At 43.3% G+C, this 26,612-nt stretch overlaps 1 protein-coding gene across 3 annotated transcripts in view; it reads left to right on the top strand.

The window, feature by feature from the left end:
* EXOC4 (exocyst complex component 4) overlaps window positions 1-26,612 on the top strand; it is a 628,131-nt gene that overhangs the window by 13,775 nt on the left and 587,744 nt on the right. For 2 of the 3 annotated variants that reach the window (XM_038752201.1, XM_038752203.1), the window contains exons 2-3: window positions 5,351-5,540; window positions 14,663-14,857. In XM_038752201.1, the coding sequence (XP_038608129.1) occupies window positions 5,351-5,540; window positions 14,663-14,857 (385 nt within the window). Of the gene's footprint in view, window positions 1-5,350; window positions 5,541-9,914; window positions 10,113-14,662; window positions 14,858-26,612 lie in introns of those variants that run through there. The other variant, XM_038752202.1, reaches the window with a different exon arrangement.

Here is a 26,612-nt window from a genome sequence, read left to right on the forward strand (position 1 = left end):
AAGGACCAGGTCTCTTTGTGAGATTCCAGTTTTGTTTAGGTGGAGGACTTGGAGGTGGTTTTGACTCTAAGGACTATCGAACTTGGGCTCATACAAAGCTTTTATTGAACTACAGTATTAGGTGAAGGAAAAACTGGGGATTCGGTGCTAAGAAATGAACTCCTTGGTCAAGAGAAAATCGGCCGTGGCTATAAGTAATGCTATAGTGTTATCTAGGTCACACTTCTTAACGATTAGGTTCCTAAGTGAAGTTCCAAACAGGCAGGAACTTTTGGCCACACTGGTCTGTATTGCACTCAATTGTCAATCAGATCAGTCGATGGTATTTTAGTGCTTACTGTTCTGGTAAGCACAGCCACCTGCCAAAGACATAATCCCTGCTGTGGGCGAAGCGGAGCAGCAGATGTCAATCACGTAGGTATAGTCAGAGCAAGAACAAGGATGTAGTGGTCAGTAACTTCAGTGTATTAGCGTGAAGTGACCAAATGAATCATTGAATGCGTGTATACATTGTTGCTGAAGGTGGATGGCAAGAGCACAGACTTTGGAGTCAGAGGACGTGCGTTCTAATCCCAGCTCTGCCACCTGTCTGCTGTGTGGCCCTGGGCAAGTCACTTAACTTCTGTGCCTCAGCGACCTCATTTGTAAAATGGGGATTAAGACCGTGAGCCCCATGTGGGACAGGGAATGTGTCCAGCCTGATTCCCTTGTATCTAACCCAGCACTTAGTACAGTTGGCTCAGTGGAAAGAGCACGGGCTTTGGAGTCAGAGGTCATGGGTTCGAATCCTGGCTCCACCACATGTCTGCTGTGTGACCTTGGGCAAGTCACTTAACTTCTCTGAGCCCCAGTTACCTCATCTGTAAAATGGTAACTGAGATTACCATTTATCATTACCATTACCATTAATTAGATTACCATTAATCTCCAGTTTTAAAATGGAGATTAAGACTGTGAACTCCACATGGGACAACCTGATCACCTTGTATCCCCCCCAGCTCCTAAAACAGTGCTTTGCACATAGTAAGCGCTAACAAATGCCATCATTATTATTATTATGGTACAGAGTAAGCATGTAGCGAAAATCATTACTATTATTATTCTCTGACTCTCAGACTCATGCACTTTCCACTAAGCCATGCAGGTTCTCAGACGAGCAAAACACGTGAGTTGTTGAGAACCACTTGGTATTCTGTGAATTAGGACCATTCATTGCTAAAGTCGCGCTCTAACTGATCTCTGGAGCTGAGTCTTGCTGTTCTTCAGTGTCTTATGTATTCTAAGCACCCCTTATTCATTTATTCATTCAGTTGTATTGAGTGCTTACTGTATGCAGAGCACTGTACTAAGCACTTGAGAAGTACAAGTCGGTAACGTGCAGAGATACCAGGTACTGTGCAGAATGTTCAAGGGTGAATATTCGGGAGCATCTGTAGAGATGGTTTTTGCCCAGAGTTGCAATGAAATGTCTAAGATCACTGGACAGAGATGTGTATTTCACAAATGGTACTTGGAATTTGACCATTGTGGATTTTTTTGTGATGGAATGAGAATTCCTTGTTAGTGTGCTGCCCTGGCCTTTCGCAGTGGTGGGAAGGCAGAACTTGGTTATTTTTGATTCACACTACTCTGTGCCATACCCTAGGTGGTTGTTTTTCCTTTTGAACGACGGATCACGCTTTTTGAGAAATTGGTCGTACTTCCAAAGCTGTCTGGGTTTATTTTGTCACTGGTCTGCCTTCCGTCCGTTCAGGGGTACACTGGCATGTATACATTTGCTAACTGAGTGAGTTCCAAAGTGAAAGAAAAATTGTACAGCAGTTGAAAGCCAGTGGTGGAGATTGGTTATTTTCCTTTCAAGCCACTTGACCTGCTGCACTTAAACAGGAACTGGTGGAAGAAAAGGAACTGGCAAACCCTTTCACTTCTGGCCCTCCACAGTTATTTATATAGAGCTCTTATGGTTGACAGTCAGCTTTTTGTGGAACACACTGTTGGAGACTCACCCGTGTACACCCATCGCACATTTTGAATTTCCCTGCCTGTCACTCTCTTTGGAAAGTAAGGCTGGAAGACCCCAAAGCCGAGTGTGACTTAAAACTTCGGAAGACTCAAACTTTGAACTTGTAAGTGTCCGCCCTCCTGCTAGCCATATTGCTCAATAAACCCTGCTGCCTATCCTGGATTCAGTGTTCTTACTACTAGAGCACAACGGAGAGTTCCCAATTACTGGTTGGTATTTGCTTTTGAGTGGGTCACATTTGCCCAGTTGATCATTCCCTCTCTCTCTAGGCAATAGGCTGGACAGTAGGAATTGTCTAGGGCAGAGAGAAATGGTAAATTAGGAGGCAGATCCTTTAAGTCCTTTGGCGAGCCTAGAAACTGACCATTTGATTAGTTATTTGATTTCTACATGACTTGCAGCCAGGTGTGGAATAAAAATACCGGGATTTGGGGTTTCCATAATTCTCAGCCTCTTCGTTTGGCTGTTATTCTCTGGTTAGCTCATCAACACGGATGACAGACAGTTTCTGATTTTTGCATGGGTCTGCTGCTGCATCTGACTTTTCAGACTTCTATTTGTTATTTCGCTTTACTGAATCCAGGGAAAAAAGGTCTTTGTTTCCAGCCCCTTTTTCACCAAAAATGAAGCAGGCCCAGAGAGACAAATGCCTTGCCCAAGTGGGAGGGAAAACTGGGACTCGATTTCTAAAGCTCCCGACACCCTAGTCACTAGACCAAACCGATTTTTTTTCATCGTCCCCCTTTGGAAGCGACGCAGCGATTAGTTTCTAAATGAGTATATTGCTCTAAAGCTCTCATGCTGCTGGATTGATTTCAGGTGTCTAGACAGTTATTACCATCCCTATATGTGATACCGTTTTAAGCTTCTTGATGTTGCTTTGATTCATTCACACCTGTAAGATTTCAAACCTTATCCTCAGCTACTTGGTTTTTCAAGACGTTCGGTTCCTGCTGCTGTAATTTTGACTTCGGGGAAAATCTGAAAACTGCCCTGATTCAGGGTTGGGATAAAAGCCACATATGGGGAGAAAAGTGCGGGAGGGCTTATGTTTCATTCGTTTCGTCGTGGCGCTACGTTTCCTCAGAACTTGAAAATCGGAGGAGAAGCCTGCACGGAAACAGTTTACTCTTAAGTCTGCATTCCAAAAGCCCCTCCATTTTCAGAATACCCCATCACTCCCCTGTAATTTGTTGTACTGACAGTAGATCCAGAAGAAACGGATCCTTGATGGTATGACATTTTCTGTAATGGCTGTTCTACTAGTAATATAAATGGTTGGAAATAGTTTATACTCTTTCTCCCAGAAAGAGAGACAGAGAAACATGTAAAACAGAGGAAAAATGAGGAATTGATCCAGTTCAGCCTCAAGCGTTCAGTTGACATTTTTTTTATTACTCCTCAATGGCATCAAGGCGGAGTTAAATATTCAGAAACTATCCCCTATGGGACAATTGAACACATGAAGCTGTTTTATGATCTTGCTTTGCTGTAGACCAGCAGCTTGTAAACCTTCAGATTTATAGAGCAGAGTTATGCATCCTGGAAGCAGCCACTTAAGACTGGCTTGGGTACTCTGGTCACTAGCATTGATGGTTGTCTTTTTCTCCATCACCCGAACTTCTCATTTTCCCTCTTTTTGTAGTACTTTTAAGCTAAAGATGACCACTCTCCATACTCCCTGGGCTTTGTTCTACTCCTTCACCAAATTCCCAGTCTCTCCCTTATCATCCCATGTGCAATCTACCTGGACTGTAAAAGCATGCTACTGGGAAACCTGGTCTTTAGACAACCCAGTCAGCTCTTGTTCGAGAAACCTTAAAACCAAATGTGTCTTTTTTAAGAATATTCAAAGGGGAGGGTTTGCATTCTTAACCTCTGGATTCATGTTTTTGAATAAAACATTTCAGATTAAAAAATGGAAATCCAGAGTCGTCAGAGGTTCATTTAGAGTAAGGCATTACTGCACTTGTACATGCCAGTGCCAGCAAATTTTCCCCTACCAGTGATGGGTAGGTGGTACGTTTAGTGTATAAAATAATGCCTGTGTTGAGATTTCCTATTCTAAATGGCATCTTGGAGTAAACTTCAGTTTTCTATTTGGAGGTATATGAGAGTGGGTTAGCAATTGATTTGCTGACAGTCCATCTCTTAAAGTGGCTTTAATGATGGGCTTGTAATTGATTGCATCCATCTTCCCGTGTCTAAGATATTCAGCCCACCCCCCCACCCAAAATTAAAAAGAAAGATGAAATAAACCGTGGTGAATGTACATGCTGACAAATCTGAGGCAATTTAATGAACCTCTGTAAATCATGGCAACTAACAGATAAGAGGAAAAGGCTCTCCCCTCCCCCTGCCTTTCATTTCGGAATATAGTGCTAAGTGCAAAAAAAAGTTTTAGAGGAAATAAGATGATAGCGGAAACTAGGGTCTCTGACTTGTATTGTTGTAGGATATTGATAGATTTTTTAATAAGCTTATCAGCTTTACTCCCTCCAGGTTATTGCTGAGCTGTATAAACCTTTCTTTATTTTACTGGGACAAGAGTAACAGAGTGACTGACTTGCTTTACAATTTAGATTCCCGTGCCCGGAAAGGATCTTCTAGACCTTATGTAACCCACTCTTATAGTTTAGGGTAGACCATCTAGGGGAAATAGCTCCAGGCCTGGGAATTAGAAGACTTGGATCTAACCAGCGCTTAGTAGAGTGTTGCCAGTTAGTAAACATGTAACAAATACCACAGTGTTGTTGTTGTAAGGGCCTTGTGGGCAGGGAACTTGTCTACCAACTCTGTTATATCGTACTCTCCTGAGCGCTTAGTAGTGAGCTCTGAACACAGTAAGCACTCAATTAATATCATTACGATTATTGTTATGAGTCCGGTTGGATGGACTGCTCTGAAAGATCTCAGATCTCAGGGTAGAGATGCAGTGTGGTTGGGCAGAGAAACAGGGTGGCCTAGTGGAAAGAGCACAGGCTTGGGAGTCAGAGGTCGTGAGTTCTACTCCCAGCTCTTCCACTTGTCAGCTGTGTGACTTTGGGCAAGTCACTTAACTTCTCTGTGCCTCAGTTACCTCATCTGTAAAATGGGGATTAAGATTGTATGCCCCACATGGGACAACCTGATAACCCTGTATCTATCCCAGTGCTTAGAACAGTGGTTGGTACGTACTAAGCTCTTAACAAATACTATTATTATTATTATTATCTCCAGTGAAGAGATTTCCACACCTTCCTTTGGTAACTGATTGCAGGAGCTGTGCATTAGGGCTCCTCTGTGGGTAAATTGTGACCCTGACCCTCTCTCCTTTTGTGTCATTAGGACTCTTTCCTCCAGCGATAATGTTGAAGACCGAGAGAATGAGAAGGGCCGGCTGGAAGAGGCTTACGAGAAGTGCGATAGGGACCTGGACGAGCTGATTGTTCAGCACTACACCGAGCTGACGACTGCCATCCGCACGTACCAGAGCATCACTGAGCGCATCACCAACTCACGCAACAAAATCAAGCAGGTGAATGACCGCCCTCTCCCCACGGTGTTTCTGAAACCTCTTCTCTCCTTCGAGGTCTTTTTTCTTTGGAATGGATCAGTGACCTTCAAGCTCTAATGACACAGTGCATGGTCTTTCTCTTTTACTTGCTGCCATCAGGTCAGATTGCCGTAGGGCCCTCTGATGGTATATTTTTTCCTGCTCCCATTCTGTAAAAACTCAACACGGCTATTTCCTTCTCATTTCCTTGCTTCCCATTACTGATTAGGTTTCTGCTCGGGCCCGAGATGAGACCTGTTTTAACTCGTGCCTTAAAGGACTTTGGGCTTCAGTGTCGCATCTCCCCTGCAAAATTGGGCATACCTCATTTTGCATATAGGATCCACGACTCTAGGATGACCAAAAATGTGCCATGTGTCCAACTCTCCTTGAGAGTCTCTGCGTTATTTAACTCCTGTTGTTGCTTAAGGTTGGACTGGGGTGGAAAGTGTTGTTTTCACTAAGCCACACTGGAGAAGCAGCTTGGCCTGGTGGAAAGAGCACAGGCCTGGGAATCAGAGGACCTGAGTTCTGATCCCGGATTCACCTCTTGTCTGTGGGGTGACCTTGGGCAAGTCACGTAACGTCTCCGTGGCTCAGTTCCCTCATCTGTAAAATGGGGATTAAATCCTACTCCCTCTGATTTAGACTGTGAGCCGTATGAGGGACGGGAGCTATGTCCAACCTGATTGTCTCCTAGCTCATAGAACATTCATTCTGCACACAGAGTGATTCATTCATTCAGTGGTATTTATTGAGCGCTTACTGTGTGCAGAGCACTGTACTAAGCGCTTGGGAAGTACAAGTTGGCAACATATAGGGACGGTCCCTACCCAGCAACGGGCTCACAGTCTAGAAGGGGAGAGACAGACAAAAAAAAAGTAGATAGGTGTCAATACCATCAGAATAAATAGAATTATAGCTATATACACATCATCAATTAAGCAAATATAGTAAATATATGGTAATGAAATAGAGAAATATGTACAAATATATACAAGTGCTGTGGGGAGGGGAAGGGAGTAGGCCGGGGGGGCGATGGGGAGGGGAGGAGGAGAGGAAAAATGGGGGGGCTCAGTCAGGGAAGGCCTCCTGGAGGAGGTGAGCTCTCAGTAGGGCTTTGAAGGGAGGAAGAGAGCTAGCTTGGTGGATGTGTGGCGGGAGGGCATTCCAGGCCAGAGGAAGGACCTGGGCCAGGGGTTGATGGTGGGGCAGGCACGAAGGAGACACAGTGAGGAGGTTAGCGGCAGCAGAGGAGTGGAGGGTGCGGGCTGGGCTGGAGAAGGAGAGAAGCGGGGTGAGGTAGGAGGGGGCGAAGTGATGGAGAGCTTTGAAGCCGAGAGTGAGGAGTTTTTGCTTGATTCGAAGGTTGACAGGCAACCACTGGAGATTTTTGAGGAGGGGAGTGACATTCCCAGAGTGGTTTTTATACAAAGATAATCCGGGCAGCAGAGTGAAGTATAGGCTGAAGCGGGGAGAGACAGGAGAATGGGAGATCAGAAAGGAAGCTAATGCAGTAATCCAGTCAGGATAGGATGAGAGATTGAACCAGCAGAACAGTGCTTGACACATAATAAGTGTAAAACAGATACCATTAAACAAAAAAAAAAAAGAAGAGCAAGTGTCTGACTCCTTCCAGTTCAGTGCGTATTCATCTTTTGCTTTGAAGTTAGGGTATCAGGATGCACCAAATGAAGCAAAAAACAGTGAGGATGAAAACTTTGAACTCAGTGTAAATGGAGTTTCAATCCTAACGATCTGCAAAAAATCTTTACTGAGCCAGCTCCCTGTCCAGGATGGGACACTAGTTACTCCCTTTGGAAACAATACAGAACCTAACAGTGTCCCAATCAAGAGACTTCACCCAATTTTTTTTTTCTCATGAGTCAAGGAGGTGATCTTATGCTGAAGAGCTTGAATTACGGATTTTAACGTAGCCGAGATTTCACTGACTATCATGGAGTCTGAACTGGGCCATTGTACCTTGGATACACCAACAGTTCCTTCACACCATGTACTGTTCTTATTTGTAAACCGCTTGGTTGAAACACATTCACCTGAGGGCTTTCATCTGGACCATCCTGACTGTCTTTGTAGGCAGTGATTTTTTAATTATCTTGTATGTCTTGCCCTGGTAAGATTTTGAGAATAGATACCCCAAATTATTCCTTTTGCCTGCTGTGGGGATCATAGTTTCCCACTTTCTGGTGTGCCGCTCTGGCATCAGTAAATTGGGACCCTGTCTGAGGCAGTGCACTGACCTCTCAGCATTTTCGAATTAGCTGAGTTTTTCTTTCTGCGTGAATGCTGCAGTTCTTATTCCTTGCAAAAGGAGACTTCATCCTCTGGAAACCAGGTGGGTGAAGCTCGAGACCAATTGCCTTAGATTTAAAATTAACCAGTTCATTTTGACCCAATACACCCAGTTCTGACGAGGTTGTAAAATTGAATGTGTCATGTTGCGGATCTCTTGGCATGGAGAAATCTTAGCAAAGATGAAGGACTTTTGCTAGTTGTGGTTTTTTTAATTAGTTTTGTTTGACATTGTACTGAAGGGTCTTGTCTTACGCCGTCGAGTTGTCTCCAACCCATAGTGACACCGTGGTCCCATCTCTTCCAGAGTGCCCCACCTCCATCTGAAATCGTTCGGGTAGCGTGTCCATAGAGTTTTCTTGGTAAAAATACAAAAGTGGTTTACCATTGTCTCTGTGCAGTCAACTTGAGTCTCTGCCCGTGATTCTCTCCCATCCTGCTGCCCAACACGGGGAAGTTTTGACTCGTAGCAGATTGGTTTCCACTCGCTAGCCACTGGCCAACCTCCAAATGGAATGGGTATACCTCTGCTTGACTCTCCCTCCCATAGTCCAGACTGGTAGAGTACTGGAAACTCTTCAGGTGTGACCCTGAGAGGGGGTATTGAAGAGACTTGGTCCTAATTTCAAGGGAGCCACCATTGGTAATTGCTTTCCCAACCCTTGGAGTTCTTGTCCTCTTTACTGTTAAAGAATGATGTAAAATTCAGAGTGGGCTTTAAATAAAAGGACAATTCTGGACAGCTTTAATTCTTATTCCTCTGTATTTCAGCTGTTTCGTCTGGTATTGAACCTTTTTCTTCAAGCTCACTTTTTATGCTGGGTCTTGTATATTCCATCAGGCAGTTGTCAAGAAAATGAATGTGATATAAGGAATTCAACATTATGACTTAGCTGCGGGATCATGTAGGGAGAGAAATGAAAGGCTGGAAGCCTTTTAGAGAAACTACAGATGCCGTTAATAATTGGCAAATGTGAGGAGAAAAATGATGGGCCAAAGGATGAAATGACTGGATTTGTTTTAAGTTGGATTATTTGACAGTTCCCTTCCATGAAAGTCCATTTTCAATGCACTAAGGAAACACTGACATTTTTTCACTAACCTTTTTCAATTGCCTTTTGGTACCAAAAGAATTGTTGATGGATTCAAGCCACAAAGAGATGTATTTTAAAATTATTAAAGGAGGGTGATTTGGTTGCTTTAGTATCAATCTGGATAAATACACAGTGGATTAATTTGATTCTTTCTCAACCCAGGAAAACAGCAGAAATGAAACTGTCTGGACTTGAAATAAAACCCTATGGGCTGAAAATACTTCCTTCTCTTTCAGCCTTTAGACTGTGTCTCGAACATAGGAATCCATTCTTTACTTAAGTGCTGAAGTGTAACAGTAGCTGCATCTGCTCTGCCCGGTGGGGCAGTGACATACAGATACGAAAGCACCAAGTTCAAGCAGAGTTGGAAAGATCCACGTCCTTTTGGGGAATGTCTTTTCAGATCAGTCAGGTAGCCTAGATGATCTGGAGTATTTTTCCGATTTTTCCAAAGTTCAATTGAAAGTTTTGCATTCTTTCTCAGCTAAGAATGACAAGTGCAAGCATGTTATTTTGTTGTGCAGGGCAGAGTGACCGATGATAGCCAAAGAATTTGGGTAATAATAATAATGATGATGGTATTCATCATCATCATCATCATCAATTGTATTTATTGAGCACTTACTGTGTGCAGAGCACTGTACTAAGCGCTTGGGAAGTACAAGTTAGTACAACATATAGAGACAGTCCCTACCCAACAGTGGGCTCACAGTCTAAAAGGGGGAAACAAAGAACAAAACCAAGCATACTAACAAAATAAAATAAATAAATAGACAAGCGCTTACTATGTGCGAAGCACTGTTCTCAGCTCTGGCACTGTTCTGAGCCCTTTGTGAGGTCAGTGTCACTGTAGATTTCTGTTTATGAATCGTAACATTCTGCTGTTTTTTTCAAGGCATCTGATTTCACTGGACCCAGCAGACTTCTCATAAAATTAGACTTTGACAGCATAGTGGCAGTTCTCTAAATACTGGGTGATGCAAATGAATTAAGCTGGGTCTTACAGGGAAAGCGTATTGGCATTCAAATGGTAACTGTATGTAGACAAGATGAATTAGATAGGTGGTAGGGGCTGTTGAAAATGCCAGTTCTCATCCCCGTAGAATGTTATTTCAAAGGGATCCCCAGGTTACCGGCACCATATCAGGTAGGTGTTTGAATCCCTGAAGTCCTAGAGGTTATGCGGTGGCATGAAGTTACATTTCAGAAATTCAAACTGCCCAGAATTTGGATCCCAGTTGGGGCAGATTCTCTCTTTGTCAGGAGTCACATCATTTCGTCTTTTGTTTCCAGTGGCCCCGTTGTGAAATGGAGATGATCCTACCTCACCTTTCAGGGACGGTTATCACGCGATTATTTTATATTTGCGGAACGACTCAAGTGTGTTTACCAAAAAGAAAATAAACCTCCCTGTATTTGAACAGACACTTCAGTAGTTAAGACTGGAATTAAATTGGTTATCTCTAGATGTTGCCAACTTGTACTTCCCAAGCGCTTAGTACAGTGCTCTGCACACGGTAAGCGCTCAATAAATACGATTGAATGAATTTGGAGAAATGGTAAATGAGCTGAGTGAAGTTATATAAGGATAATCCAAACTTCATTCAAATAATCTCAGACCCATTTCTGCAAATATTTTATGCATTTATCGTTATTATTATTTGCACAGATCATTTTTCTTCTCCAAATACTATGTGTACATATATGTACATATGTATATATGGTGAAGAAAAATGAACTGTAGAAATCAGAACTGTTCCTTGTCTCACATTCAAAAGAAAAGATTTAGAAGTTGAAATTGATAACTGTATAGCAGTGGGTCACTTGGGTATTTTTTTCATGTGGGGTAAATTTAGCACCTGGAACTGTGGTTCGTTCTCTGCTGCCCTCAAGTCCTCAGCTGGAAGGAGGCTGTTGATGTGAGTAGGTTTGAGTCTCTCATCTTTCTGCTCTTCATCCCTTCTCACTTCTCCTCTTCCTCCCCTAACCTTGAGGCTATATCACAGCAAAGTTTTGTTTCTGGCCTGCAAGCCCCCTCACCTTACCCACCATTGACTCCTTCCTTACACTCTCCCTCCTACCAGGAACCTACTCATCCCTCCATCATCATCATCATCAATTGTATTTATTGAGCGCTTACTATGTGCAGAGCACTGTACTAAGCGCTTGGGAAGTACAAATTGGCAACACACAGAGACAGTCCCTACCCAACAGTGGGCTCACAGTCTAAAAGGGGGAGACGGAGAACAAAACCAAACATACTAACAAAATAAAATAAATAGGATAGATATGTACAAGTAAAATAAATAGAGTAATAAATATGTACAAACATATGTACATATATACAGGTGCTGTGGAGAAGGGAAGGAGGTAAGATGGGGGGGATGGAGAGGGGGACGAGCCCCGTGATTGAATGAATAAATCAATCAGTCGTATTTATTGAGTGCTTACTGTGTGCAGAGCACTGGACTAAGCGCTTGGGAAGTACAAATTGGCAACATCTAGAGACGGTCCCTACCCAACAGTGGGCTCACAGTCTAAAAGGGGGAGACAAAACCAAACATACTAACAAAATAAAATAAATAGAATAGATATGTACAAGTAAAATAAATAAATAGAGTAATAAATATGTACAAACATATATCGAGGTGCTGTGGGGAAGGGAAGGAGGTAAGATGGGGGGGATGGAGAGGGGGACGAGGGGGAGAGCGGCTCCCCTCAGCCGGCCGGTCGACTTACCCTCCATTGCAGAGAGACCACCATTCTCCCCACCTTCAGAGCCCTAATAAAATCATATCTCCTCCAAGAAGTCTTCCTTGACTAAGCTCCTATCCCCCAACTACTTCTTCACCCATACACGTAGGTATTCAGCCCATCCCCACCCACTTACATACATATCATTATACTCTGGTCCTTCCCTTACTTATAATTGATTTTAATGTCATAACTCTCCCTCCATGCTGTAAACTTCTTGAGGGCAGTGATCGAATCTACCAACCAAATTGTGCTTTCCCAAGTCCTTATTACAGTGGCCCGTGCAAAAAAATGCTCAATAATTACCATTGATTGATCGATTGGAAAAAAAACCCAAGGCAGATGCATATTCAGGGCAGGCTTCAGACAACAAGCAGGGAAGGCACCTGCCTCAGGGTGTGCTGTCAGTGGGAGTGGTTGTGAGATTGAGCAGATGAAAATTACAAAATGCCTAGCCTCCCGTATTGAATTGTATGCTCCCTGAGTGTAATAATAATAATGAAAAAAATAATAATAATGATGGCATTTGTTAAGCGCTTACTATGTGCCAAACACTGTTCTAAGCACTGGAGGGGGATACAAGGTAATCAGGTTGTCCCACATGGGGCTCACAGTCTTAATCCCCATTTTACAGATGAGGGAACTGAGGCACAGAGAAGTCAAGTGAGTTGCCCAAAGTCACACAGCTGGGATTAGAACCCGTGACCTCTGACTCCCAAGCCTGGGCTTTTTCCACTGAGCCACGCTGCGTGGTATTAAGTGTTTACTCATCTTTGGGATAAATACAAGATAATCAGGTTGGACACAGTCCCTATCCCAGATAAGGCTCCCAGTCTAAGGAGGAGGGAGAACTGGAATTTCATCTCCACATTACTGATGGGGAAACTGAGGTCCAGTGAACTTAGGTGATTCACCCAAGGTCACACAGCAGACCAATGGCAGAGCTGGGATTCATTCATTCAGTCGTATTTATTGAGCGCTTACTGTGTGCAGAGCACTGTACTAAGCACTTAGCACTATACTTAGCGCTTAGCACTGTACTAATTAGAACCAAGGTGCTCCGGCTCCTAGGTCTATGCCCTTTCTGCAGTGCTCTGCACCCAGTAAGCACCCATTAAGTACCATTGATTTATCCCGAACAGATCAGTGCAGTTTCCTGTTTTGGAAGTTTTAAAAGATAGAACCGTTTCTCATCGACCTGAAATGGTATAAATATGATCCTGATGGAAGGCAGATGAAATGATATTGGTTGCTTCTCACTCTCCAGTTCTTTATGTCTTTCTAGCATCTCTGGTTGGGGTTATTGGAGAAATCTTGAAAGCCAGTATTGATGTAGAGACTGATAGAATTTAGCTTCAGCAATAAGGCTATAATCTGAGAATTACCAAGCACTGAAAGGTCAGGTAATTCCAGTTATAGCCCCTTCTTCCATTTTGTGTCTGTCTCCTGCAGCTGTTATTCATATCTGGGGGGGCCCAGATTTATTTTCTTTGTCTGTTGGAGTAGACATGCATCCTTCTAAGGAGTTTGAGTTTATGCACAGTTCTGACTAGTGGATGGTCTTCTGTATCTGGGGCTTTTAACCTTTCTTAGAAACCTATGTGGGACCAAAGGATTTCCCTGAAGTTCCTCTGTCTTATAAGGCACTTTCTGGCACTCCCTCTCAAATCCTTCTAATACCCCCCTTGTACACATTGCCTTCCTCCATCTGCCCCATCACATCTCCACTCGCAGAAATGCTTTATCAGGTCTGAGCTGCCTTGGAATAGCAGAGAACAGCATGGCCATTTAAGCAAGGCAGTCTCATTAGGCTTGTCGTGCAGCCGAATGCTGAGTTGCCATCGGCTGTCCTCCTTGTCTGCCATAATGGTAGTGCCCCATATAGTACTTTGAAGCATCCCCTTGGGTTCTGGAACCATCAGCCTCCATTCCCTCCAACATCAGGCCCCCTCCTGCTTGCTCTACCATGGGATGGTGAAGGCGAAGCGGTATCCTGAACCCCTCCGACTCCTTCCAGTAAGTGTTCAGTAAATACCATTACTCCATTGATGGATGGATCGATCGAACCTCCGATACCGGAATGCGAGCCCCATGCCGAAAAGCCACCCTCCGGCTGCCATTTCCTGCGATCTCAGGCCCCATCCCGATCGCTGGATTGTGGCCGGGTTGGGGTTGAAGCGGCAGCCCGAGGCCAACTGAAATTTTAAAATGCTGGGGTTGGCGTTCCTGTGGCAATAACTGTTGTGACTTTTGGACTCTGAGGAGCTTGAAACTAATTTCTCTGGTATTTTTTCTCGTCTTTGTATGTCGATTGCCGTTTACGTTTCTCCTTCTTTGTTTTTCTTTTGCTACACTCCCCTTTCCCTTCCGTATTCTTTGATGGTGTGTCCCGTAAGAGCAGAGAACTTGTTTAATTTTAACCCCTGTACCTTTTCACCCCAGTGCTTAGTGCGGTATTCTGCCAATATCAGATGCTTCATAAATACCATTTCTACTGCTGCTGCCATTGGACAGCCTCTACCCAGATGATTTCTGGAAGTTTCCTTCAGCCCAAGAAATATACAAAATTGATTAGCGAGGAACGATGACACACAATTCATTTTGCAGTCATTTCTCCTCAAAACTCACTTAACATTTACATTGCACTTAATTATTTTCAGCGGGTTACATATCACTCGTCATTCTTGGTGAATTCACTTGGAGATAAGTCAAGAGTAATATTCCCATTTCACAGCAGAGAAAACACAGACCCAGAGAAGCAAGGAAATTCACCCCGATGAGACAGTTTCAGAGCCAGCATTGGAACCCAGAAGGCAGGCCAACCCAAGGGATTAAGGAGAATTGAGTGGAATTGTTAAATACAGTAAGGGCCAAAGAGAAGTACTAACCAGGAGGTTGGAAGAACTTTAGCTGGACCTGACAATGAAAATGCATATTTTACAGGTGAAGGAAAACCTGCTTTCCTGCAAGATGCTTTTGCACTGCAAGCGAGACGAGCTCCGGAAGCTGTGGATTGAAGGAATCGAACACAAACACGTCCTGAACCTGCTGGATGAAATCGAAAATATCAAACAAGTGCCTCAAAAACTGGAGCAGTGCATGGCTAGCAAGCACTATCTGAGTGCCACGGACATGCTGGTAAGATGTCATCCCTTTCACTAATGGCTAATGCTTTCCAGGTATGAAGGCTGGCATCAGTCCTCCTGGCTCTTCCGAGCCCGTTTTTGGGGCTCTAAATTTGGGGTTGTGCACAGCGTGTCATAAACTGCCTTCTTGGGATTCCACAATTCCTGGCAACTGGGACAGAATAGGTCCTGCTCCCGGCTCAAGGTCTGGAAATATGAGGAGATTGTTCATGCAATTTTTGGCTTTGGAAAGAGGGAATTGGCAGCGCCGAGAAATCCCAAACCTTCCTGGCAGGTTGTTCACTGAGCTCTGAGGCTGTTCCCCGCCTGCTGCTTACAGCAAGCTCCTTGGCTCGACCCTGCTGGACCCTGAGGTCCAAAGTTGGCACTGAGATCCACCCTCTCCTCCACACCCTGTACCTAGGGCTGGCGGGCATTTCCTCCCCAAGCCACTATGCCCTGCAATGACCCTGACTCCATCCTCAGGAAAATGAGTCTCTAGTAAGAGGCCCAAGCTCAACGGGGGCCTCACAGTTGATCCGGGCTAAGAAAAAAAATACATATCCACTGAAAGGTAATATAACGCATCCTTATTTAATGGCTCCTCCTAGGCTGATAAATAAGGTCATTCGTTTCATTCATTCAGTCGTATATATTGAGCGCTTACTGTGTGTAGAGCACTGTACTAAGTGCTTGGGAAGTACAAGTTGGCAACATATAGAGACGGTCCCTACCCAACAGCGGGCTCACAGTCTAGCCTTCCCAGACTGAGCCCCTTCCTTCCTCTCCCCCTCGTCCCCCTCTCCATCCCCCCTGTCTTACCTCCTTCCCTTCCCCACAGCAACTGTATATATGTATATGTTTGTACATATTTATTACTCTATTTATTTTACTTGTACATATCTATTCTATTTATTTTATTTTGTTAGTATGTTTGGTTTTGTTCTCTGTCTCCCCCTTTTAGACTGTGAGCCCACTGTTGGGTAGGGACTGTCTCTATATGTTGCCAACTTGTACTTCCCAAGCGCTTAGTACAGTGCTCTGCACACAGTAAGCGCTCAATAAATACGATTGATTGATTGATTCTAGACTTCTAGACTGGTCCTTCGATTACAAAGGGATGATGGGCAGAATGAAGGCTCGATTTCCTCATCATCGTCAGTAAGTTGGCAGAAACCTCCATATCAACAGCGCAGTAGGTTCCACAAGCTGGGAGTAACTCAGCCCTAAGTTACATTGAGGGTTCGTTGCCAGAAGTGATGCTGCGAACGCTTCGTTACTTTAGCGTCCCAAATGAGAATGGAGGTAACCCTAGAAAATACACTGAAGGGCGGCGGATGGCGGAAATAGGTTGTCACCTAAGTGATCTATTTTCATTTCTACCATCTAATTTATTCAGACTTTCCAAAAGCGTTTTGGTTAAAGTCCTCCACAAGAAACTCTCAAGGAAATCTGGGCACTGTGGGGTGAGAGGTGCAGTGTGACATCCGGTCGCGTTTTAAACCTGGTTATGTGATGGGAATAAATTGTCCATTTTCACTGTGGAAGAGGTTAATAGCATCTGCCCCCCCGGGAGCAACACCGGGACGGGTGATCCCTAGTACCTTGCTGAAAAGTGACATCATTTGCAATAATTGCTGCAGGAGAGCCTGATATAAGGGACTCTTAGATCTTCAGTCTGCTCTTAGCATCGGTTTATGGATTATGAATTCCTCTGGAAAATGGGCAAGTGTAAAAATGAAGCTTCTCGTTCGTTAAACGGTCGGTTTTGAAGGGTGGCCTCTGGCTCGCTATCCCTTAATTAAGCTCTTTATAGGTGACAGCCATTTATGGCTTTATATTTAAGACTGTGCCAATAGTAATTAAAAATGTTATTTTAAGCTCTTGAGCTGAAATCGTCTGTGTGGTGGCTCACTGAAACAGGTTCACTTTCAAGCAACACTGGAAATTGCTGCACATGAACTAACGTGTGAGTCAGAATTTACTCCCAAGTACTGCTGTGTTAATTATAGGATTTTAAATTTCTGGCGTGAGCAGCGAGTTATGGGACCTTTGGTTAATTTAAAAGTTAAAAGTGGGGTTCCCAATAGATGAAATCCCATGATCAAGTTCCTTTCCTTGGTTTGTGGCGTCCTCTGGGGCCTAATTGTGAGTTATGGGGTGAAGGGGAAATATATAGTTAAGGAATGTAAGGCGACTGATAAGTTGAGAAAAATGGACACATACGTCACCCCTCCCCTTGCCCCAGGGCCGCAAAGTATTGTTCTAGGTGCATGGAGGAGGTATTTTAAGGACTGCACAGAGCCCTTACCTTCAGTTGAGTAGAGAGGCATAGGATAGAGAGATGATGAAAGTAAATCCATGACAATAAATATTATTACAAGGAGAGAAGTGACAGATCTGGATCGTGCTGACTGGTTGCAGAATGTAGTGGATAAAAATATGGGAACTGGGAATCCTGACACCCAGGTCCTAATCCAGCTCTGCCGTTGACAAGTCAACTCCACGGGGTTGTAAATTGCACTAGATTGTCAAGCTCCTTGAGGGCAGAGAGCCTGTCAGCTCTGTTGTACTCTTCCAAGTGCTTGGAACAGTGCTCTGCACCCAGCAAACGCTCAGTAAATATCACTGATTGGTTAGGTGGTTAGGACAGCCAAGTATTTAGGAAAAAATAGCTTCTGGGAGCCTTGGATGTTTGTATTTGGTCTGGGGGTTGTTAGGAAGCTAGTGGAAAGAGGTAACAGAGAGACCTGATCTAAGTGGCAAACAAGGAAAAAGGATTTTGGTGCAGAATGTCGTTTTGTTGGACCCAAGCAGAAGCCCCCAACACGTAGTTCGTTTAAGTTGTTCAAGGGCAAAGTAACCCAGGCCAGGCGGTGGATTCCCAAGTAGAAAGTAACCAGGAGGAAAAAGGGGATTTGAGGTGTGTTGGCCAGAGGGACCCTGTCCTCGAAAGCTTTGGTGAAGATTAAATATGGAACCCCATTTTGCTTTATCTTCTTTGGCTTGATTCTTATGACGTAGTCTCTCCTCTTGTATTGACTGATTAATGCTGGGTAGGGAATGAGCCAATAGAAATTAAGATCATTTTAAGTTCTTTCCTTTTTTTGGGGGGGGTAGGGGGAGAGAATCATTCATTTCCTCTCTTTTCCAAAGACACAGACTGTCATCAATAAAAAGAGTCCTAAATTGCTTTCTGTCTTCAGGTTATTGACGTTATTGAAGGTCAGCGTTATTGAATGTGAAACAATCTAGGGTGTGTAAGTTCATTGGCAAAGTGCCGTGGAGTGACGGGCCTTCCTATGGGTGAAATCAGAGCTTTTTGGATCCTTATTGTTGTCTGGGCGAGACCTTGGAACCTGGGGTATTTGTGCTGATACATCCTGGTTCATTCTTTAAACTGAGTCCATGAACATAGAGTATTTAGTGAAAGAGCATTAAGAACAGCATAGTTTCCCATATAAAATAATGTTACAGTGCATTAATGTGTTCCCAAAATACAAATAATTGATCCAGTCACAATGAATACATTAAAATGGAGTGATTAAAAGCAATATAACTGAATCATCAAATGGCAGTAATGAAAGATTTTGAATGACTTTCTGTGAGTGTAAATACAGTACTTTTTAAATGCACCAGTTTATTTTCTAGGTGCTTTCTTTAACATCTTTACCGCAAAAAGGCACTTTATGCTTTGGTGAGTAGAGTGGTCATTATCTATATTAAATACATATGCCATTATGTATGCTAAATGGAAATGGGCTATAATCACTGTATTCAAGCCAGTCAAAGCACTTCAGATGAAAGGGAGGAAAGTGATCAAACGACGGTAAACTTTGAAGCTGGCAGTGAGTCTTGAAATACCACAGCCGTTAAAATTAAATAAACCTTTATCCAAAAGTGTGCTAAAAGAAGAGAACTGTAGTGACTTATAGTCGTTCTAGGGGTGAGGGCTTTTGCGACAGCATCGACACTGAGAGCTCACCTCCTCCAGGAGGCCTTCCCAGACTGAGCCCCTTCCTTCCTCTTTCCTCTCCCCCCTCGTCCCCCTCTCCATCCCCCCCATCTTACCTCCTTCCCTTCCCCACAGCACCTGTATATATTGATGCATGTTTGTAAATATTTATTACTCTATTTATTTTACTTGTACATATCTATTCTATTTATTTTATTTTGTTAGTATGTTTAGTTTTGTTCTCCGTCTCCCCCTTTTAGACTGTGAGCCCGCTGCTGCGTAGGGACTGTCTCTATATGTTGCCAACTTGTACTTCCTAAGCGCTTAGTACAGTGCTGTGCACACAGTAAGCACTCAATAAATACGATTGATGACAAGCTCTCATTTGGCGGTGTCTGTGGCCCAGTATCCACTAAACAAGGCAGTGACTGGAGGATAGTTGGTAGATAGGGGTGGATAGGATACTTCCCCACGTCCTCTCCGTGGGAGACAGCCAGGTCTAGTGGATAGAGCTTGGGCCTGGGAATCAGAAGGACCTGAGTTCTCATGCTGGCTCCGCTACTTATCTGCTGTGTGACCTTAATAATAATAATAATGATGGCATTTGTTAAGCGCTTACTATGTGCAAAGCACTGTCCTAAGCGCTGGGGGGGATACAAGGTGATTAAGTTGTCCCACATGGGACTCACAGTCTTAATCCCCATTTTACAGGTGAGGTAACTTAGGCTCAGAGAAGTGACTTGCCCAAGGTCACACAGCAGACGCGGTGGAGCCGGGATTCGAACCCATGACCTCTGACTCCAAAGCCCATGCTCTTTCCACTGAGCCACGCTGCTTCTCTCTAACCTTGGCCTTGGGCAAATCACTTCACTTCTCTGTGCCTGTTACCTCATCTGTAAAATGGGGCTTGAGATTGTGAGCGCATAAGGGACAGGGATGGCGTCCAACCCGTTCTGGTTGTATCCACCCCAGCGCTTAGTACAGTGCCCGGCACATAGTAATTGCATAACAAATACCGCAATTATTATTAGTGTTGTTGCTGTTATTATAATTATTACTATTTGTCAGGTGCTATAGGAAATTTGCATGTGATATATGGATGGGTTGCTTTAGTCTATAATAATAAGAAGAATGATAGCATCTATTAAGCGCTTACTGTGTGCTAAGCACTGTTCTAAGCACTGGGAAGGTTATAAGGTGATCAGGTTGTCCCACGGAGGGCTCACAGTCTTAATCCCCATTTTACAGACGAGGTAACTGAAGCCCAGAGAAGTTAAGTGACTTGCCCAGAGTCACACAGCTGACAGTTGGCGGAGCTGCGATTTGAACCTATGACCTCTGACTCCATCATCATCATCAATCATGTTTACTGAGCGTTTACTGTGTGTAGAGCACTGTACTAAGCGCTTGGGAAGTACAAGTTGGCAACATATAGAGACAGTCCCTACAGTCCATGAACATAGACTGTATATGTTGGGCTGTATATACAGCCCAACAGTGGGCTCACAGTCTAAAAGGGGGAGACAGAGAACAAAACAAACATACTAACAAAATAAAATAAATAGAATAGATATGTACAAGTAAAATAAATAAATAAATAGAGTAATAAATATGTACAAACATATATATATATATATATATATATATATATATATATATATATATATATATATATATATATATATACATACAGGTGCTGTGGGGAAGGGAAGGAGCCCGGGCTGTTTCCACTGAGCCACGCTGCTTCTCTACTGAGCCACGCTGCTTCTCTAGCCATTTTTAAGCCATACATATATCATTTTCTGGGCAATTTAACTGGCTACATGAGAAAGTTGATTAGACAGTGTGTTAGCAGCCTAAGAGACTTATTTTCATAATGTTTCTGGTGTGATACAGAGACCATACCAACTATCCCAGCTTTTGTGCACTGTAAAGAGCCCTGCTACGCTTAGCAGGAGTTCTGATCCTAGTCCTAGCTCTTCCACCTTGAAGATTTCTGACTGAAGAACTTTTTTTTGAAGTGGTATTTGTTAAGCACTTACTACATGTCAGGCACTGTACTAAGTGCTGGGATGGATATAAACTAGTCCTTTTAGACTGTGAGCCCACTGTTGGGTAGGGACTGTCTCTATATGTTGCCAACTTGGACTTCCCAAGCGCTTAGTACAGTGCTGTGCACACAGTAAGCGCTCAATAAATACGATTGATTGATTAATCAGGTTGGACGCAGTCCCTGTCCCGCGTGAGGCTCTCAGTCTTAACCCCCGTTTTACACATGAGAGAACTGAGGCTCAGAACTGAAGTAACTTGCCCAAGGTCACACATCAGACAACTGAGGGAGCCGGAATTAGAACTCAGGTCCCTTCGACTCTCAGGCCTATGCTGTATCCACTAAGGCTTGCTGCTTCTCTGATGTTTAGGGTGTTCTGTGAGGTGGACAGATCCTGAAGGAGTGATGGAAAATAGCTGGCTCTTTGCTGTCTGGCTGGTCAGGGCACTGGTGGTCAGGTAAAATCGATGATCTGCAGGTAAAAAACCTTTCGTGTGCACTTGATTCTGTGCTGCTGTCTGCAGTCTTAATTCATCCATTGCACTCTGTGCTCCAGTACGAACACGCAGGTCTTCAGTTGTGAATATGTATTATATATACCTGTATATATGTATATATGTTTGTACATATTTATTACTCTAATTATTTATTTATTTTACTTGTCCATATCTATTCTATTTATTTTATTTTGTTAGTATGTTTGGTTTTGTTCTCCGTCTCCCCCTTTTAGACTGTGAGCCCACTGTTGGGTAGGGACTGTCTCTATATGTTGCCGACTTGTACTTCCCAGTGCTTAGTACAGTGCTCTGCACACAGTAAGCGCTCAATAAATACGATTGATTGATTGATTGATTGGACAGATCCAGAGGGAGTGGTGGCAAATAGCTGGCTCTTTGCTGTCTGGCTGGTCAGGGCACTGGTGGTCAGGTAAAATCAATGATCTGCAGGTAAAAAACCTTCCATGTGCACTTGATTCTGTGCTGCTGTCCGCAGTCTTAATTCATCGATTGCACTCTGTGCTCCAGTACGAACACGCAGGTCTTCAGTTGTGAATATGTATTATATATACCTGTATATATGTATATATGTTTGTACATATTTATTACTCTATTTATTTATTTTACTTGTACATATCTATTCTATTTATTTTATTTTGTTAGTATGTTTGGTTTTGTTCTCCGTCTCCCCTTTTTAGACTGTGAACCCACTGTTGGGTAGGGACTGTCTCTAGATGTTGCCAACTTGGACTTCCCAAGCGCTTAGTGCAGTGCTCTGCACACAGTAAGCGCTCAATAAATACGATTGATTGATTGATTGATTGATTGGACAGATCCAGAGGGAGTGGTGGAAAATAGCTGGCTCTTTGCTGTCTGGCTGGTCAGGGCACTGGTGGTCAGGTAACATCGATGAGCTGCAGGTAAAAAGCCTTTCGTGTGCACTTGATTCTGTGCTGCTGTCCGCAGTCTTAATTCATCCATTGCACTCTGTGCTCCAGTACGAACATGCAGGTCTTCAGTTGTGAATATGTATTATATATACCTGTATATATGTATATATGTTTGTACATATTCATTACTCTATTTATTTTACTTGTACATATCTATTCTATTTATTTTATTTTGTTAGTATGTTTGGTTTTGTTCTCCGTCTCCCCCTCTTAGACTGTGAGCCCACTGTTGGGCAGGGACTGTCTCTATATGTTGCCAACTTGTACTTCCCAGTGCTTAGTACAGTGCTCTGCACACAGTAAGCGCTCAATAAATACGATTGATTGATTGATTGGACAGATCCAGAGGGAGTGGTGGAAAATAGCTGGCTCTTTGCTGTCTGGCTGGTCAGGGCACTGGTGGTCAGGTAACATCGATGAGCTGCAGGTAAAAAGCCTTCCGTGTGCACTTGATTCTGTGCTGCTGTCTGCAGTCTTAATTCATCCATTGCACTGTGTGCTCCAGTACGAACACGGAGGTCTTCAGTTGTGAATATGTATTATATATACCTGTATATATGTATATATGTTTGTACATATTTATTACTCTATTTATTTTACTTGTACATATCTATTCTATTTATTTTATTTTGTTAGTATGTTTGGTTTTGTTCTCCGTCTCCCCCCTTAGACTGTGAGCCCACTGTTGGGTAGGGACTGTCTCTATATGTTGCCAACTTGTACTTCCCAAGCGCTCAGTACAGTGCTCTACACACAGTAAGTGCTCAATAAATACGATTGATTGATTGATTGTGAAGTCTCAGGATCAAGTAGCTTAGCCACCGTCCCTGTCGGAAGGTGCTGTCAGACTGTGAGAAGCAGAGTGGCTTGGTGGGAAGAGCCTGGGCTTGGGAGTCAGAGGTCGTGGGTTCTAATCCCGGCTCCATCACTGATCAGCTGTGTGACTTGGGGCAAATCCCGTAACTTCTCTGTGCCTCAGTTACCTCATCTATAAAATGGGGATAAAGACTGTGAGCCTAACGTGGGACAACCTGATTACCTCGTAACTACCCCAGCTCTTAGAACAGTGCTTGGCACGTAGTAAGCACTTAACAAATACCATTGTTATTATTATTATTGTTACCAAACCAAAGACATGAGCATAGGCCCTATGAAATGTACAGGCCATTTTGACTTTTCTTATTAATAATAATAATAATAATAATAATAATAATAATAATAATGGCATTAAGCGCTTACTAGGTGCAAAGCACTGTTCTAAGCACTGGGGAGGTTACAAGGTGATCAGGTTGTCCCAGGGGGGCTCACAGTCTTCAGTCTTCTCATTATGAGAAGCAGCATGGCTCAGTGGAAAGATCCCGGGCTTGGGAGTCAGAGGTCATGGGTTCTAATCCCGGCTCTGCCACATGTCTGCTCTGAGACCTTGGGCAAGTCACTTAACCTCTCTGAGCCTCAGTTACCTCATATGTAAAATGGGGATTAAGACTGTGAGCCCCACGTGGGACAACCTGATCACCTTGTATCCCTCCCAGCTCTTAGAACAGTGCTTCACACATAGTAAGCACTTAACAAATGCCATTATTATTATTATTACTATTATTATGACTCAGTAGTGGTCTTCCATGGGGAAATAATTCGTCCTCTTCCTTATCAGTGTGGTTCATGTGCATATGGAAGTACAGTATAGAAAAATGTATTAAAATCCCCTGTCATAACCTGATTATCCTGTGTCTGCTCCAGTGCTTAGTACAGTGCTTGGCACCTAGTAATCACTTAACAAATACCCTCATTAAGTCATCCCAAAGGGCCAGGAGAAAGTCTACACTAAAATATTCTTAGGGGAAACTTGGACCGAACCAGGTCCCCTCTGGACCCCTTGTATCAACATTTTTCCAAACAGCTGAATCTGTGCGAAGTTCAGTACATTTAATATTCGTTCGTTCATTCAATCTTATTCATTAAGCACTTACTGTGTGGAAAGCACGGTACTAAACGCTTGGGAGCATGCATAGACACATTCCCTGCCCACAACGAGCTTAAAGTCTGGACAGTATGTACCCCAAAGCAGGTTATTCAGTTTCAAGTAACTAAATCAGCGGGGACCCACTAGCTCTTGCCAACTCCCGTCATCTCTGCTTCAACATCAGCGTGGTGGAGCAGCTACAATCTGGCCCCGTGAAGGGAATTTCCATTTTGATATGATAACCCGAATATTAGGTGGAAAAATGCAAGGGTCAGAGCTGGAGAATGTTTGCAGAGAGGCTGTCCTTTTATTTCCTCCTCCCAGGTAAATGGCTGCTGAAGGTTTATGAAATGCTGAAAGTGATCCGACGGAAAGCTTGGATCCATCACATTGAAATCCGAGACTTGATTAATATCGTTGCCTGTAGCTTTGTGATATGTACAGTCTAGATTAGACCTTTGGAGGCATTGTGCTGCGTAGGTGCAAGCGCATTAATGACATAATTTCTGGTTGCTGCATCACATTTCTGCAGTCCATCCTTTGTATTCCACTCACATTAATTGAAGTAATTTTGCCACTGAAGCGTGTTTCAAACCTCTGCATTTAAATTGAAATTTTAATTCCCTTATTGTCTTGAAGAGACAGCTGAAGATGGCTTGTTACAGGTTTCATTATCACTCAAAACACTCCAGCTGCTGGTTCTAATGTACAATGACTGATTAATTCTGGGAAGAATTATTAATATAAGAATAGCAGCTTTTTCCCGGTGGCATGCACTAGCCACAAAGGTATTTCGTTGACAGCTCATATGTGTGTGAAGTTACATTTATTTTTTTTTAAAGAAGTTTTTTTGCAGCCAGCAGTTTACAGTAAACTAAAATTGCACAGATGAGCTTTGAAAACCTCTTATGCGAGGTCTGATATATCACCCCTTAGAAGTCAGTTCATAATTGCCCTGGAGTACAGTGAGCCAAGCCAGTGAGAGTGGTTTTGGAGCTGACAGTCACAGGGCTTGTGACTAAAATAATTTTTTTTCTCCTCTAAACCTTCTTCTGAATGTGAAGCATCTGAATAAGTCTCTTAATCGTTTTGTTTGTCTTTTTTTATTGATGTGCCTTTTTAGAAAAAGGAATATAGAGCTGCCCACTCAGAGGAGGGTCACCATAATCATAATAATAACTTGTATTTATAGAGTTGTCTTTCTCCCAGAGGATTCCAGCATGCTTTGCTGGGAATTATACGTAGAAGCAATGCGCTCATTCCATGAAAATGCTGCCAAATCTGGGGTAAAGTGAGATGGATATTTCATACCCCAGTGCTCTAACCCTGTGTTACAATAAGTGCTTATTGAGCATTTTCCGCCCTTGTTAGATGTTTATTTTTATGTTCTCAACACACTGATGCAGATCCGTGGTCTCCAGCCGATGTGCCTCTAGACCAGCAGAACATCGCTGGTCCTTAATCCCCTTTGGAAAATAAGTGTGTGTATCCCGAGTTCTTCTTGGTAATTGTTGGGAAGAAACTTGGAGGAGTTTACACCAACTTCTGTGACCCATCACTTGCAAGTCCTTGCGTTGCGTTCGTTACTCTTGACTACGAACCTTCCATCAGTTCACTTATCTCTAGACTGTTATTTCATTGTGGGCAAGGATAATGTCTACCAACTCCATTGTATTTTTTTTTTTAATGGTACTAACTGTCTGGGGTGGATACAAGTCAATCAAGTTGGACGCTTTCTCTGTCCTGCTACGGTCTAAGTAGGAGGGAGTAGGATTTAATCCCCATTTTACAGTTGAGGAAACTGAGTGACAGAAAAGTTAAGCGACTTGCTCAAGGTCACCCAGAAAGCAGTCAGCAGAGACGGGATTAGAACCCAGGTCCGCAGACTCCCAAGCCTGTGCTCTTTCCACTAGGCTTCACTACTTCTCTCCAAAGGACTTCCTCACCTCCTCCAGGAGGCCTTCCCAGACTGAGTCCCTTCCTTCCTCTCCCCCTCGTCCCCCTCTCCATCCCCCCCATCTTACCTCCTTCCCTTCCCCACAGCACCTGTATATGTGTATATATGTTTGTACCTATTTATTACTCTATTTATTTATTTATTTTACTTGTACATATCTATTCTATTTGTTTTATTTTGTTAGTATGTTTGGTTTTGTTCTCTGTTTCCCCCTTTTAGACTGTGAGCCCACTGTTGGGTAGGGACTGTCTCTATATGTTGCCAATTTGTACTTCCCAAGCGCTTAGTACAGTGCTCTACACATAGTAAGCGCTCAATAAATACGATTGATGATGATGATGACTTAGTACAGTGTTTTGCAGACAGTAAACTCTCAATAAATAAGTTTTTGAAGAA

Source organism: Tachyglossus aculeatus, chromosome 10 (genome assembly GCF_015852505.1).
Source record: "Tachyglossus aculeatus isolate mTacAcu1 chromosome 10, mTacAcu1.pri, whole genome shotgun sequence".
Lineage (NCBI taxonomy): Eukaryota > Metazoa > Chordata > Mammalia > Monotremata > Tachyglossidae > Tachyglossus > Tachyglossus aculeatus.